We start from the raw sequence: 16,377 nt of genomic DNA, 5'->3' as shown, positions 1-16,377 counted from the left end.
TGACCATGGGCTCTTTAAATGGGGCAATGTGCTGAAATTGACTGGGCTACAGGGGCAGGCTGAAGCTTCCCTAGCTCTCCTCGTAGACTTCTTTTGTAGCTTGTATTACATTTTTGGGGGGAGATGGTTGATTTATGTGTCTGTCTTCTCACTGCAATGCAAACTTGCTATCTTTCTAGTGCCTAGAACAGTGCCTGGCACAGAAAATTCATTAAACTAAACTGAACCAATAGCACTACCCTCTTTCTTTCTTCCAAGTTAATGTGCAAAGGCGGAAGATGAGCAGTAAAATCTTCCTTTACTTACAATGTCATCTTAACTGCATTGCCAGCTTTATACAATGACGGCTGATGATGATGTTGCTCCAAATGACAGTTATTAGATTTTCATGGATTTTCAAAATTTGTATCTTCATTAAAAAGAGAAAGAAGCCAACTATGACAAATCTTAACTCCCGCCTCCTACTCAAAGAAGATGGAAGCTTTTAGGATAAAAGTCTTAGATTAAGCAGCCAAATACTGACTTTTCAAAAAAAGAATTGCAATAACTCCATTCATAGAAATGAGATTATGCTGTAACATTCTTACCATAGTCCTGAATATGTGAATAAAAGATGCTATGTATTTTCACTTAGGACAGATGTAAGATTTTCATATTGTTTACATTTTCCCTAAATGAGAAATGTATGAACACTTCTGCCCTTTCATTCCTACACCATAGACCATGAGTCAGGGCTGCTAAAGGTAGCCTTATTTTAGAGATTGCCTAAAACCAGACTTACATTGAAAAGGGATTTTAGCTTTACTTTTCAGAAATCACAAGTCCCCATCCAGTCAGCTCTCTTCCACAAAATTACTTTATTTTCTTTAGAAAATATCACATTTCACATCAAGTTATTAGAGAGAAACGGGAAGCCTGAGCAGGTGACTGGGTGGTGGACGTCCTGTTTGCTGACAGTCTCCAGATCTGTTTCTAAAGCAATCCCTTTCCCTCACCTGAGCCCTTGCCTAGGTAAATGGGGGCTCCATTGAGAAAGTCAAGGAACACGAAGCATGAATATTTACATATTCAGTAGAGACTAAATGCATCAGCAAATGATAAGGCGAGATACAGTGTTATCCCACTGAGCTAGTTCCCTTTTGCTCATCTGCCTCCCTGTTACTCTCCAAGGCTGAGTTATATTCAGTTGAAGTGTAATTTGAAGAATAGAAAATAAGGTGTGGTTTGGTGCCGTCACCATCAATAAACACTGCTTTCCACCTAGACTGCTGCGCCTGTCCCAGTGGCTGCTGTCCTGATGCCAGGCGCAAGAGGAAGACTGCCTTTTTTCCAGCTTTCCCTGGCTTGACCACACCCCCCCAATTTAAGGAGGCAGCACTATTAGAAACATTATGGTCTTTGCATCCTCTTAAGCTACTGAGCAGAGGATTCCCGCAGGTAGTTGGAAAGAGACCACAGACTTTGAGGGAAGCTCACTCAGGATCTGCTCTCCGGCAAAGTAGTAAGTGAGGTGTGTGTCAGTCTCTGCCTAAAACTTTTCAGTCCATTTTCCTTTTCCTGCTTTAAAAAAAATTTCTGTGGAATTAAAAAGTCGATAGAGACATTCAGGATACAAGTGAGTTTTCTCTTTCTCTTTTCACATCTTTCTGTATTCCCATTTAATTGCTTAACAACAATTTTCAAAAATACTTCCTAACCTTGTCAGAATAGTCTGAACACAAGACTATGTTTTTAAAAATGTTCCCTGCTTCATAGAAGCAAAACCATGCACGTTTTAGATACCCGTAGATTACTTGTCAGAAACCCCGATTTTTTTTTTTTTTCCAAATTGGAGCACTTCCAAAGAAATAAAGCTGTAGTTAAACACAGAAATTTCTTTTTTTTCTCTTTAACTCCTAGTAAACCTATGGTTTTACTCTTTTCCCCCCTAGTAGCTTAATGAATTGCTTTTAATAGAGAGGAAATTGCTACAGGTTTGAATCTTGCAAGCCAAAGTAGCCTGTCTGGTGTTTTTCTCTGTCTTGGAACTGACTTGCAGACGTTCAAGGATCTACAAGTTCTTAAGTCTGTTGTTGAGACGTGGTGTGGGTGTGGGCTGGGGTTGTCTCAGAGTTAGGGAGGTATTTCTTCTCGCCACGGTAGAGCTGGACTCAGTGGCAGGAGATGTCCACGGCAATTCCTCTCCCTCCAGTGATTTTATCTGGCCATGATACTTTGAATGTTACTTCTCATCCGTGGTTAAAGGTCTCTGTTACCAACTTTTAAAGTAGCGTTTGCTTTGGGCAAACTTGAAAAGGTGCTGGGTCAATGAAATCAATGCATTCTATTGCAGGATTTCCTTATTACCTTTTGGGTAAGTTTTTGTTTTTAATCTCAAGGCCATTTTCCTTCTTACTTTAGACCACTGCTATGCAACTGAGAAAAGAGGTATTTGTTAAACAGCCGGAAATAACGATTCTAAAATGATACCTCGCGGCAGCTCCATTTGATTTGTAAAATTACTGATACTATAACTCTTTCATCAGTTGTGGTTTTGGATTGCGGGGCCTCTTTTTTATCCAAAGAGAAAACCCTTTTTCTTCAGGGGCTGCGGGCTGTGCACGAGGGCGGCAGGGTGGCCACTGTTGCTGTTGAGAGTCTTGCTCACCTGTTGTTCCTGAATGGAGGGAAGGGAGAGCTAATGAGTTAATGTCTGCAAAGTGCTTTGAAGATGAAAAGGTCTTTTCATGTGTTCGGTAGTGCAGTTATTAATATTAATATTTGAAGAAGCGTGCTGCTTCTAATTGTAAATCAACTACTTCCATCCTTGCCAACTCAGTAGTGAAATAACAAACAGTTCAGGCAGTCATGCAGCCTCTTCCGTCCTGGTTCCGCTGCTGAGGATGTGGGAAGCCAAGCCGAGAGCCTGATTATGAAGCAGGCATCTTTGCCTGGCAGGCTTCTTACACGGAGGTGCTGGTTGCTGGCTGTGAAAGGATGTCCTGAGGCAGAGCCCGGGGGAAGCTGGTAGAGCGGTGGGATCCTTTGGCATCTGGCAGTCTGTGGCCCTGGAGAACAAGGCAGAGCATGGACTTGGGTCAGTGGCTGGTCCCAGATGATAATGGAGTTCAAAGGCAAGTAGGGTCAGAACTTGAACCAGCACTGGGTCAGGGTAGGGAAAGTGGCTGTGCACTTGGATTGTGTCAGTGATTAGCTTTGTAGCAGCGAACAGGGATTGAACGTGACTGTGTCTCTTTCCCTTCATCTCTAAAAGGTGAACAATCATTTGCGCCCTGCCTGGTTTACAAAGATGAGAGAATAGAAGTAAACAGCATAGGGCTATGAAAAATCATAGTGCCACGAGGTCAAGGAATGTCTGAATAAATACTGCAACAAACTGGGTGTGTGAGTGCAGGTCCTCTCACCTAGGGGAGGGTGAGGCAGAAGGCAAAACACTGTGCAAACAAATAACACATTTCTCTCTTTGATTGCACTGGTGAATTTCTTACTGATAACTGAGGTTCTGACATACCTTGTGATTTTATTTATTGGTGAATGGATCTGTTCTCTAATTACCGGTTCAAAATTCCCAACTGTTCACATCAAACAGCAGAAGAGAATGATTACATCCCACAAGCTGAGACATCCTTTCCTTCCTTCCTTCCTTCCTTCCTTCCTTCCTTCCTTCCTTCCTTCCTTCCTTCCTTCCTTCCTTCCTTCCTTCCTTCCTTCCCTCCTCCCCTCCTTCCTTCCCTCCTTCTTTCCTTCCTTCCTTTCTTCCTTCCTTCTTCCCTCCCTTTCAATCGTTCTTTTCTTTTCCTTCTTTCTTTCCTCTCTCCTTCCTTTCTCTCTTTCTTTCTTTCTTTCTTTCTTTCTTTCTTTCTTTCTTTCTTTCTTTCTTTCTTTCTTTCTTTCTTTCTTTCTTTCTTTCTTTCTCCTTCCTTCCTTCCTTCCTTTCTTCCTTCCTTCTTTCCTTCCTTCTTTTCCTTCTCTTCTTTTCTCTCTCCTCCTTTCTTCTTCTTCTTCTCTCTCTCTCTCCTCCTCCTTCCCTTTCCTCCCTTTCTTTCTTCATTATGGACATTATAAAGTATATAGCATTTGAGCAAAATTAATGTGGTATGCAGCAACTTAGTGGCATTTCAGGCAAATCTCTTCAATCCTGGGGAAAATTAGATGTGAAGACATAACTTACTTTTTCTTTCCTCATCTCCTTTATCCCTGCTGTATTGAAAGTATAGCTTATCGGACTCCACCTTTTAATTTAGATGATTCTCTGGTTATCATACCCATTTTTCTTCATTTCACCTAAGGAAGGATACTCAGCCCTAATGTTTACTGAGCACTTAGTATATGTTCCAACATCCTTGCTAGGTGCTTTGCAGAGATGCTTCATTTCATCTACAATGAAGTTTTGAGGTGGGCACTCCACTCTTGTCATCCCCATTAACCAGGTGGAAACTCTGAGGCACAGTCATATGACCACCTTAACTCATGGTGAACCCTGATTAGAGCCAGTGGAATGTGAACCCAGAGCTTGTGACTGGAACTGCATGTCATAGGAATCTAAGTAACTCTGAGACACTTACACACATTTAGGATAGATTTTTCTGCTTAGACTGATTTGCTTGTCTCGGAGAACCCTGGATTAAGCCTGTTTTCTGAAGTGGTATCTGTGGATTACTGATTCATTGTTATGAAGATACTGACTTTGAAGAAAGGCTACCCAGGCCTAGTTTCCTGGGTAAGTCAGTCAATCCCTTCTGTGACAAATATCAGTTTTATTTCTACTCCATGCCTGGCCTTGTGCTGGAGACTGTGCCAGATACAGAATAAGCAATATGTAAGCTCCATTTTAAAAATTAACACAATTATCTTTACTAGAAAAGAGGATAAACATGAAAGACAATATAATTATTAAGTGGTGTAGTATAATCTATACATGCTTTGGGAGTTTCGGTAGGAAAAAAATGGTATCTAGAGCAGTGAGGGAAGGATGTTTCTCATCTGTCTTTTTCTCAAAAGAGGATAGATTTCATATTCCCGTGATCAAGTGTTGGTGCTGCCTTCAGAACTCAGAGGGAACAGACTGGGTAGTACTTACTAGCATGAGAGTAAGCAACAAACATTTAGTGCAAATGTCAGGAAAATATTTTCAATGGGGAGGAAAAAATATATACATTTTCAAGAGATGTAGAAAGGTAGAAAACTCCAGAGTTTTAGTCTTTTTAGAGATTTAAAAGAGATTTATTCTTTTTAGAGATTTAAAAAATAACTTTTCACTTTGAAATAATTCCATATGCATAAAAGTTTGCAAAACAATGTACAAAAAGTTTCCAAAACATTTGAGTCTTTTACAATTGTAAAAAAAAACATAAAATGCAAATAACTCTTTGAAATTATCTCTTGGTACCTCTGGTAATCCTTAATCCAAATGACTCCTGTCGATGGAAGAGAGCACCATTGCCAGTTTCTTGATCAAAGGGACCAAATAACTAGAACCATGTCTTCTTAGGAAGAGCAAGAAGCCTTGGCAGATGTGCATCTGGCATAGGGCTCCTGAGACACCGACAGGTCCTGAGTTACTCAGTTCTCCCCAGCCGGGTTTGTATTGCACCTGAGGTTATCAGCATCTGCTCAGCCTTGGCACAGAAATCTTGCCTGTTCCTCCTTGGGCTCTGCCTCCTGAACACCTACCTTGTTATAATTACTCATGAGTTTAACCAAGTTAGTCCAGCGCTGCCTTGCTACTCACAGTGAAGTCCTTTGACCTGCGGCATCAGCACCACGTGGGAGCCTGTTAGAAATGTGGAATGTCTGGCCAGACCTCAGACCTACTGCAGCAGACTGCATTGTAACAGGATCCCTGGCTGATTCACATGCACATTACAGGTTGGGAGGCACTGCTCTAAAGAAAAAGCAGAAAGAGACAAACGAAACTGCAAAAACAAAAAAAATGAACAAACAAGAAATTGTGCACTATTATCCACAGCACTTTACTACTTCCTTATATTTGTATCTAGTTTCTAAAGCGTTACTCCACAAAAGATTGACATTATATCAAAAAGATGTTGGTTTAACTCAGGAAGCTGCAATATTTCGCCATTTGTGCTATGCAATCTTTCAATGAGTTAGTTCCCCAGTGTAAGAAAAATGCTTACTTCTTGGTTTTATGCATAACAATGGTACAAACAGACTACCATTAAACAGAAATTGTGGCTCTTTTCTCCTGCAAAATTCTTGACTAATGCTACTCAACCTATGATTATGAAAGAGAATCCTGTTTTCATGACTTGAATACAAGTCTTTAGAAAAAGAGATGAGGGATTTAGCTATCCGTGTTCTAGCTCTAACACTTAAATAACCTCTGCCACGTTGGGCAGTAGAAAAAAGTAATTAATGTAAATCAGTAGTGTTACTAATTAGTAACATTAGTAAGCATTTATTAGTAAGCATTTAGTAATGCTTACTAATTGCCAGGTACTATTGATAAAATAGCAATAATAACAATTATTATTTATTGACCATTTTTACTATGTATACAGCATGCTGCTAAGTATTTGTGTTTTGTTATAATCCTCCTCTATAATCCTGAAAGGGTTGGTATTATTATCTGCATGTTATAGTTGAGGAAACTGACTGTGAGGTTAAGAAGTTTGCTCATGGCCATGCACTCAGCAAGCAGTTCTATGTTCACCCATAGTGTGTAACTCCAGGGTTCTTGATCACTGCTAAGCACGTAACCTCTTGGGCCTCAGTTCATTGAAATAAATGAGAAGATTGATGAATGTTTTCCAACTCCAAAATTCATTGGATTTATACAATCTTTCTTTATATAAGAATGCTAGCAAGCTGTTTAGCCTTATACTGAGAAATTGGAACCTTACAATTTGGGTAATAAAACAAATGAAACTCCACCATGAAAATCACAATCAGACATAGTCCAAGAAGTTGCTTGCTGGATTTGAGAGATCTAAGGCAGCTGGTATCTTTTAGTTCAATTTTAAACGGGTATTATTGCAACTATCCAGTCCCTTCTCATTGTTCTTAATAAAATCTCTCTCTATTTATGGTGCCTCTCAGTTTTGTTGAGAATTCCTTTAGAGCCAGAACCAAGTCTAAACTCTGGATTATGTCTGACATGCTTCACAGGCTAAGAGTCAAAATGTGATTCTTTAAAATTCTAGGCTCTTCAGAGGTTTCATTGGCAGCAATCATTGGGTTAGAGTTGACATTTTTAATCTTGTGGCCCTTCTTTGCGTTTGACTTGGAAAATAATCTCTTATTTCATGGCCTCTACTACAACCATTCTTGTGAAGCACAGAGTACTTTACATTATTCCTCCAGCTTATTCCTTTTTCGTTTTGAGGTTCTAAGTAAAGCACAATCCTCATTTATTTATTCAGTTATTTATGAGTACTTACCATGCTCCTGTCTCAGGACTACATCCTAAGGCCGAGTGTGATCACTTGTTGAATTTCATGGTAAAATACAGGATTTGCCTTCCCTGACATAGCATAGCGTTTGTACACAGGCTATGGCCACTTTTACTGTAAGGCAGTGTATTGAATACCACCTTTGATCTTCAGGAAGATGTTCTGACAGAAGCATGATTGGCTAGAAAACTAGATTGTTAGTATTTCAAAGGTTTCAGAGACTAGAATTGGCATTTTCTTAGTTAGATTCCTAGACCTAAGAGTTGGCAGGTTTTAATGTATTTCCTTGATGCCTAGGAGAAGCAAGACCTTTCTGTCCATTGTTGACAATGCCGTTTCAGTACTGTATGGTGAGGGATTTGTTTCCACTGAGAGGGAAATGCATAAAATAATCCATGAAGCATTCCTTATTTCTTAACTGCTGTGGTATACCAGCGTAAAACATCTTCTAGTCCTTCTCTTTTTCAGGAGACAGTAGTGAGCTACTCCTCAACGAAGGGTAAAACAATATACTCTTTAAAATTATAATGACATGAGTTCATTTTAATATTCTAAGAAGGATTCATTGAGCTATGTCAATTCATGTAGGACTTGAAAGTGTTATGCTTAATTAGGAGATGAGTTTATTTTTAGAGAAATAGGAGATGGATATGACTCATTTCCATTTAAGCAAGGGTTGGGGGAATAATTATAGTGAAGTTGGGAAGAAACAAAGACTGAGATGTTAATTGTACTGTGAGTTGCTGCTCTGTGACCTTAGTGAAAGAATAAATGCACTTAGCTTAAGACACAGAAGCCAGTAGCCCATAATTCGGAACACTGCCTTCATTTGTCAGTGCTGGCTACTTAAAATAAGAAGGAATATTTACTACTACTGTAATGTTGGATTACTTAGTCAAGCAAATGAGGTTCTTATAGATTTAGTAGTGAGACAGAAAAACCATCTTCAGTTCTTCTAATCCTTCTTCTTTTCTACGTGTTGTAACCACAAAATATCCATGGGGAGTGAGGAATGTTCAGCTTTCCTAGATATGATGGATCTTAAACTTGAGTTCTTAGAGAATTGGACTTGAGAGCTTTTGTTACAGTGACAGGTCAGGGAAGACATCTACTCAAATGATTTGAGAAATACGTGGGCTACTCACGAGAATCAGAAAGAACACACTGAAGGAGTATAGATGAACTCATCAATCTGGTACATCCTTCAGTTTAGAGAAAAGTGCCATCTTGCTTGTAGTTGATGCTTGAGAAGCCTAACCTCGGGGTCACACAAGGACACACTTCATCATAGGGATAATTTTGTTTTTTTTTATGTCCAAACGATACCTTCACTCTCTTGGATAAGCTCAGGATGCACAAGGATTGTACACACCAACTCTGTTTCAAGTACTTTAGGTACTTTTCCTCACTTAGTAAACAGACACTTGTTGCACGGCTACTATGTGTCATCCGAAAAGACACCATCCTTACTCTCAAGTTACTCATCATGCAGGAGCAGAAACAGGCATAGATACGGGAAGTGTCATGAACTTTGTTACATTGTTACAGTAATCCCACAGAGGGGCATCAAGGAGGTACATGCAATTGTCAAAGAGGGTAGGGGGGAGGGGAAAGCTTCCTGAAAGAGGAGATACGCTGAGTCTTCAAAAATACATTTCCAGAGTATTCAGAAAAAATAAATTAAAAGTCTATACGTTGTAGATTAAAGATGTTGCCTTGGTAACCCAGGTGTTGCCTTTAGTTTGGCAAAAGCGCTGTTGTTTGGAGCAGGTTTTCTTTACATGGCTAGTTCTTTTGGAAGCCAAATTCTTTTTTTTTTTTTTTTTTTTGCAATGGAGTTTTGCTCTTGTTGCCCAGGCAGGAGTGCAATGGCAACATCTCGGCTTACTGCAACCTCTGCCTCCCAGGGTAAACGATTCTTCTGCCTTAGCCTCCCAAGTAGCTGGGATTACAGGCATGCACCACCACACCTGGCTAATTTTGTACTTTTAGTGGAGATGGAGTTTCACTATGTTTGTCAGGCTGCTCTTGAACTCCTGACCTCAGGTAGTCTACTGGCCTTGGCCTCCCAAAGTGCTGGAATTATAGGCATGAGCCAACGGGGCCGGCCCTGGAAGCCAAACCTGTATTCCAAGCCAAAAGGACATGCTTTTTGTTTGTATTGATAGGAATCCTAAATTATTGACATTAGGATAAATGCTCATTGGAAATTTATTCAAATTTTGCATAGCTTTCAAAGAGGAAAGGCTGGGGCGAGGCGTGGTGGGGAGGAATCTACATTTTCTGCCACAGCTTTATTGTGATTTTGAATTCCCCATGTGCCATCTTCATATCCAGGATATGTTTTAACCATAATTCCTTGCCTATGAAGCTAACATGAAGACCAGAGGGCAAGTTGAAATTTAAAACACGATGCCTTTGTCAGTGGGAGTCTAATTTTGGCTTGTCTATTATGGAATGCAGTTAGTCAATATGTATTCAAATACGGAATGCACATTTTCTTTGTCCCCAAAATGCTCCTTTTCGGCATTTAGTGGGAACGTAAAATATTTTAGGAATTTTTATAATGACAAAGAATTGGGGACAAATTAATTATACAATAATAAGAGGCTCGTTAAAAGTATGATACATACATACAATAGAATACTTGGCAGTCGTCATCTTTAGGATAGAGAGCCACATTTATCAACAGAGAAAAATATCCATAGCATTATGTTAAATGTCAGTGAACAAAGCAGGTTACAAAAGAGCATGTGGAGAATAATCTCATGAAGGTAAAATTGTAATCACGTGTGTGTGTGACATCTATGTTCGTTTAGATACATTAAAAAATACTCATAAGAATATTGAACAAATTATTAGTGTAATTATCTCTACATGCTGAGGTTTCAGGTGATTCTAATATCCACCTGTGACTTCTTTGTATTTTAATTTTTGCGGTAACATTGTATTAGCTTGACAAAAACAATTAATTTCAAAAGAATTTTTTTCAAAAGAAAAATATTTAAGGGTAATTTACTTGGTATTTACCTAAAGGCATAGTTTTTCTTTTAGGAATACATAACCCCAAATGAAAAAGGCTTAACTGATGTCAAAGTTATCTAGAAATACAGCCAAGCAGGGTCAGAGTTGATGTGAACTGGATCCAGCCTTGGTTCAAGCCTGGCCTCTTTGGGATTTCTTGATCTTCTGCTGCCTTGGCCTGAACCGTCCCTCTCCTCCGTAATTTTTCGTTTATTCTGTGTCTCTCTCAACCTGCCCTGCCCTGGCAAGCCCCGGGTGAAAAACAGTGACATCCTACAGGTCCCGGCCGGGTTGCCAGCTTGGGGAGGGTAGAAAGTTGGAGAAGTGGTCACTTGCTCTATGAAGAATAGAATTCTGGAGAATCAAACAGAACCACAGTTTTAAAGTGATTTTTTGGACATGAGACACCCAGGTAAGCCAAAGTGTTGACTTTTTTGTCTTCTCCATCACGTGCTTGTTTCTGTCCCTGCCATCCAGGGTGACGAGGGTGCTTAGAGAAGCATCTTCTCTCTCTCTCTCTCTCTTTTTTTTTTTTTTTTTGGTTTTTTGGCAGAAGAGAATTCCCTCCCACGTGACAACTGTTTGAACATCAGCAGCACCAACATTTTTCTTAGTATTGCACACATTTATTGCATAAGTACCAAGCAACCGTGGCATCTGAAGATTTACTCCCCAGCCAAGAAGCATCCATGAGACCTGTTTGGGTGCAAAAATGATTTGGACACTTGGTAACAGAGGGTCTAGAGAAGCACCTTCTCTAAGCACAGGAGGAGGCTGAAGACCAGGAGTCCGGTCTCAGCTTGGCCAATTAGCAGCATCGCCTGTCTTCCTCCTCATGTATAAAAAGAGGGGCTTACACGAAAAGAGATTGTACAAGTTTTCCAACTTACACTATTTTATTTAGCAGTTATCTATGTGCCAGTTACTTTCCAACACCAGACTAGGGTCCAGGGATCTGGAGTGAAGAAATGAACTAAATCTCCTCTCTGGGGAAGCTTAAATTCTAACAGAGTGGACTTTGGAGAAGATAATGCACAAACACCTAGGTGTCAGAGTCAGGAGAAAGGTACTGCTACTCATATGCGGTGATGGGAAAAGCCTTCTTAGATGAGGTGGCATTGAATAGCTATGTGAATAGAAGGAAACGGTTTTCCCTTAGAAACGGATCATGAAGCAAATGGATTATTTCAAGTGGTTCTTTATCTAGACCTGCAATCTATTCAGATTCTCTATTTTGAGGAATAAATATATTCACATCTGATCTACCTCTTACATTTTTAGTCTTGTGAGACCAATTCATTCATTTATTCATTCACTGATTTAAAAAACAATGAGTTTCCATTATGCCCCATGGTCTGTCTTAAGTGCTGAAGACAAAAAAATGAAAAGGCATGGTGCCTGCCTTCGAGTAGCTCAGAATTTAGCAGGAGAGACAAACAGAAACAGATGGTTATAAAACAATGTGATACGCACCGTGATAGAAATACACTCTGGGAACATGGACAAGGAGCCGCTAGCCCTGGCTGGGGTGAAGGGTGGCTCAGGAAGGATTCCAGGCTGCAATAACCTCTGAGCTGAGCCTAAAACCCAGAGGAGGCAGGGTTCACTCATCTTGAGGGTGGGTGGGCATTCCTAGCAGAGGGGGGAACACGAGAAGGGCAGGGGCGCGAGACATGGCACCGCATGCCTAAGAAAACAATAGAGTTCCATGTTGCAGTGGAGGTTGCAGGGGGCACGGCGAGATGGGGCTGTAGAGGTGGGAGGGAGCATGGGGGGCACAGCAAGCCACAGTCCAGAGCAGGGCAGCCTCATTCCGACCCACTTATCCTGCGGCTCATGTGGCGCAGGTCCTTTTCAAGAAAAATAAACTCAGCTCTGCAAGACCCTCTGTTACCAAGCGTCCAAATCATTTTTGCACCCAAACAGGTCTCATGGATGCTTCTTGGCTGGCGAGTAAATCTTCAGATGCCACGGTTGCTTTGTATTTATCCAATAAATGTGCGCAACGCTAAGAAAGATGTTGGTGCAGCTGATGTTCAAGCAGTTGTCATGTGGGAGGGAATTCTCTTTTGCCAAAAAGCCAAAAAAGAAAAGAAAAAACAAACACTACTAAAAAAAAACCACCTAAACACTTCATTTACTTCTTCTGAGAAGGTTTACGTCTCTAGCAGCTGTTCTGTGTCACAATCTACAAGTGGAAAAAAGGCGGGTTCTTTTTTTCTTTCTCCAAAAAAATAATAAAGCAGCAATCCATTTCTGTCCCAGAGTTATTTCCTGAGACGAGAGCCCTTGAGAGCCCTGGCAACTCCCTCTTGTCAGTTTCCTCTCTGGGCAAAGGGCTTTTCCCCAAGGGAAGTGTCATTCATACAGTCATAGCTTCAAGAATACAGTCCAGCACAGAGTGCACCAGATGTTGGGCCAGAGCTTTCCTCCCTCACTCTGTCAATGAGAAGAGAAAACATATTTCCACTGAACCCTTTTCCAGGAGTGTTGCTATGAGGGGGAGTGTTGTCTGGCCGGCAGACAGAAACCCTTGGTGTCTTTGAGCTGGGCTTCAGGATGTGGCTGCCAATTCCAAAAGTCCTTTCTCTTACAAATATGTAAGTAAAACAGACATTTGAAAGGTGAAGGTCCTTTGCCGCTTGTGGGACTCTAGGGATGATTTATAGGGCCGTGTGGTTACACCTTGCTCTATGCAATCCTTCACAATTTCCTATTCACTGCACCCAGCAGAACTGACTGCTTCCTATTTCTTTTTCCATATTGTTGGCCAACTACTCATCACGTTATGCTATGGTTATATGTGAGCCTGTCGGTTCCGCTGCCTGAAGATACGGACCCTGTCTTTCTCAGCTTCTTCCCCAGTCGGATAGAATCTAAGGGCCATGAGGTCAGGAATCTTTGTTTACTGGTGTGTTTCAAGTGCTCAAGGCCGTGCCTGGCACATAGTAGGTGCACAGTGATTATTTACCAAATGAATAAACAGGTCACTAACAAAGGACGCCTATTACATGATTGTTGGATGAATACAATCGTACTCCCTTATCTGTGGTTTTGCTTTCCGAGGTTTCAGTTACTCTCCCTTGACCAAGGTTTGAAAATAGGTGAGTACAGTACAGTAAGATATTTTGAGAGACAGAGAGAAACCACATTCAATAACTTTTATCACGGTGTATTGTTATAATTGTTCTATTCCTGTACTAGTTATTGTTAATCCCTTACTACATCTAATGTATAAGTTAAACTTTATCATAGCTGTGTATGCATAGGAAAACGCATAGTATGTATGGGGTTCTGTACTATCTGAGGTTTCAGGTCTCCACTGGAGGGTTTTGGAACAAAACCTATTTGGGTAAGGGGAGACTACTGTAATCTCCTGAGGTCCGTGAGGACTCAGGAGATCCTTGGGGCTTTTTTTCTGGAGGAAATCAGAGGGATGAATGTTTACGTGAAACAGCATTCCCACATCACTGGGGGGAATTCCAAAAAGTACTAATTTCTAAAAGGTATTAGTTGCCCTGCAGGACCCTGGAGGGATGATCAACATTTCCCTAGGGAATTTGATTGTGGTTAAGCCATTGTCAGTATGACACAATCAATGTTGTTAACTTTTATGTCTCATCCAAAGATCTCAAAGTAGATCAAAAACTTTGAAGTGGGATATAGGGTTTGATGATGATTCATCAGGACTTTAAAACTTGATTCTAAGAGTGAAAATGAGGAATGCTTTGGTGGAAAAGGAGCCATGGAGCTCAGTGAGATGATCCTCACAGTGTATGGTCAGGACAGGCCGACCTAAACCATGTGACATGCATCTTACTCTTAGTTTCATGCGCAGTGCCTAGTACAGAGTCAGACCCATCATAGGTACTCACTGTTCTTGGAAACAAACACTGAATAGTGACCCCTGATGCAGATGTTAACAATGTCCCCGGCCTAGGGTATTTTGACCTTTTCCTACTATTCAGCTTCACCACTGAGGAGCTCTTCCTGGCTTTGCTGTAGCAGAGATCAATTTCCTGAAAAACTAAAGGACAAAATCTTGATTAACATAGTCTAGCTATCCAGACCCTTAGTTAATTTTTAAAAATTAATGTTATTTTGACTGCATTTGGAAGAAAAGACATAAGAAAAAGGCAAAGTTTTAGTTAAAAACACAAGGCGTAGTTCTAGGATAAGATATGTCTTCAGGAGGTTTGTAGCTTACATCCCTTAACCATATGATATTAGTAGTTTTGTGGTTGTAGCTCTCAGGCAGTATAGTTTTATGTTGCCAAGCCTGTTTAACTATATCATTTAAACATTTAAATATATTTCATATGAAAGAAGGGATCAAGATGGTGAACCAAACTGCAAATTGAACATAAGACATTTCTTAGTACTCAATGTTTCTTGAAATGTATCAATTGCTTTAAATGTTAAGAATTAAGGAAAAGGCAGCCAAATACGAACTGGAAAGCAGTGAAGTTAAAGCGTCACTTCCTAACAATAAGAATTTGGCCTCTGAGTGGTATGCCTACGAATTTAATCTTCGAGATTATTCAAGAATGACTTTTTAAATGCATAGTATAACGTTTATGAAAGTGTGTAATGCACTTTCGAAAGTATTTAGGTCAACAGAGATGTTCGATATATAACGATGACCAGTAGCTAGCTGGAAAATCCCTTCAGCCAGAAAATTGCTCAAGCATTCTAGTCACTCAGACTTCCAATGTAGAAAATAGCTCTCAACAAGAGTTATTTTAATAGCTCTCCTCCTTTTTTCAAGATGAATAATGTTCAATCCCTTTTGCAGGGTTTCTCTGTTTATCTGTTTCTTGGGGTACTGGGTAACATACCTCTTCAGGAGAGCTTTTTCCATCCTTCCCTTCTCCAATCCTTTCTTTGTTTATTCCTTTATCAATTAATTTATGCCCCAACTATGTATTGTATGTCTACTTATGTGCCAGGCCTGGCTGTGGGTCGGGGAGACACACAAAAACTTGTTCCTGCCCAGAAACCCTACAAAAATGTGCCTCTTGTGCACTGGTTTGCTGCTTGTTGTCTGCAGTGTGCAGACATGATCTGTTACCCACGTTACCTTGCAACCAGGGGACTGGTTCTGTCTGAGGTCTGCTCTTACCGGTGCCAGGAGTTAGTCACTTTATCTTTCTGAATTTCCATTGTTTTCCCTGCCACGCAAAGAAGTGAACTGGTTGGTTCCTAAGGAGACTCTTAGTTCTAAGGTTCATGTCCTCCTTGGGGATTCTAGTCCACAAACCTGTGAGCATCCAGAGGCTCAGTGAACGCCTTCTCTCACACAGGTGCTGAGAGCAGGATGAGCTACTTTGTGGATTCTGCTGGGAGCAGCCCTGTCCCCTACTCAGCGGCTCGTCCTGCAGTGGTGGTGAGTGGTGGCCCCTTCCCCGCCCCTTTGCCCACGCAACCTTCTCCCCTCCTCCCCGTACTTCCTGTATCCTGACTGCCAGTAGACAGAGAAGCCAGAAACCTGAACTCCAGGGTTTGAATCAGCTTTGAATCTTACTCAATTGTAAGATTATCTATGATTTTATCAGCATGTAAAAGAAAACCAAATACTGATGAATTTGCTGAAGAAGTTTTAGTATGTTTGAGTTTGAGAGAAATGACTCAAATATGATGAACATTTAAAGCCAGTTGATTTTCACTGCACAGTTCATTTGATGAAGATGTTTTACATATTGATGTACCTTATTCCTATACATATGATAATTTAACTTATTTTTGACCTCAGACATAAAAAGTCAATAATGCAAGTTTTCTAATCACAGACTTTAAAAGTGAAAATGGAATATGACAATAAGTTTATGGGAAAATTTCATAACTCCTAGAATAAGAGGGGACAAAGAAATTTTAAAATAGGACTGGATAAAGTTTATTGTCCATAGGTGAGAAGACCCTTGCCCAAGCTATATGCTGATCA

At 40.5% G+C, this 16,377-nt stretch overlaps 1 protein-coding gene across 4 annotated transcripts in view; it reads left to right on the top strand.

The window, feature by feature from the left end:
* Window positions 1-1,350: 1,350 nt before the first annotated feature.
* The window catches only part of ETS1 (ETS proto-oncogene 1, transcription factor), a 127,986-nt gene continuing 112,959 nt past the window's right edge, over window positions 1,351-16,377 (top strand). For 2 of the 4 annotated variants that reach the window (XM_077964646.1, XM_015116086.3), the window contains exons 1-2: window positions 1,351-1,510; window positions 15,740-15,822. In XM_077964646.1, coding sequence (XP_077820772.1) covers window positions 15,754-15,822 — 69 coding nt within the window. In that variant the 5' untranslated portion in view covers window positions 1,351-1,510; window positions 15,740-15,753. The remainder of the gene's footprint in view (window positions 1,511-15,739; window positions 15,823-16,377) is intronic. The other 2 variants (XM_015116087.3, XM_077964644.1) reach the window with 2 other exon arrangements.

This window comes from Macaca mulatta, chromosome 14, assembly GCF_049350105.2.
Source record: "Macaca mulatta isolate MMU2019108-1 chromosome 14, T2T-MMU8v2.0, whole genome shotgun sequence".
Lineage (NCBI taxonomy): Eukaryota > Metazoa > Chordata > Mammalia > Primates > Cercopithecidae > Macaca > Macaca mulatta.
This window is presented reverse-complemented; position numbering and strand designations above follow the sequence as displayed.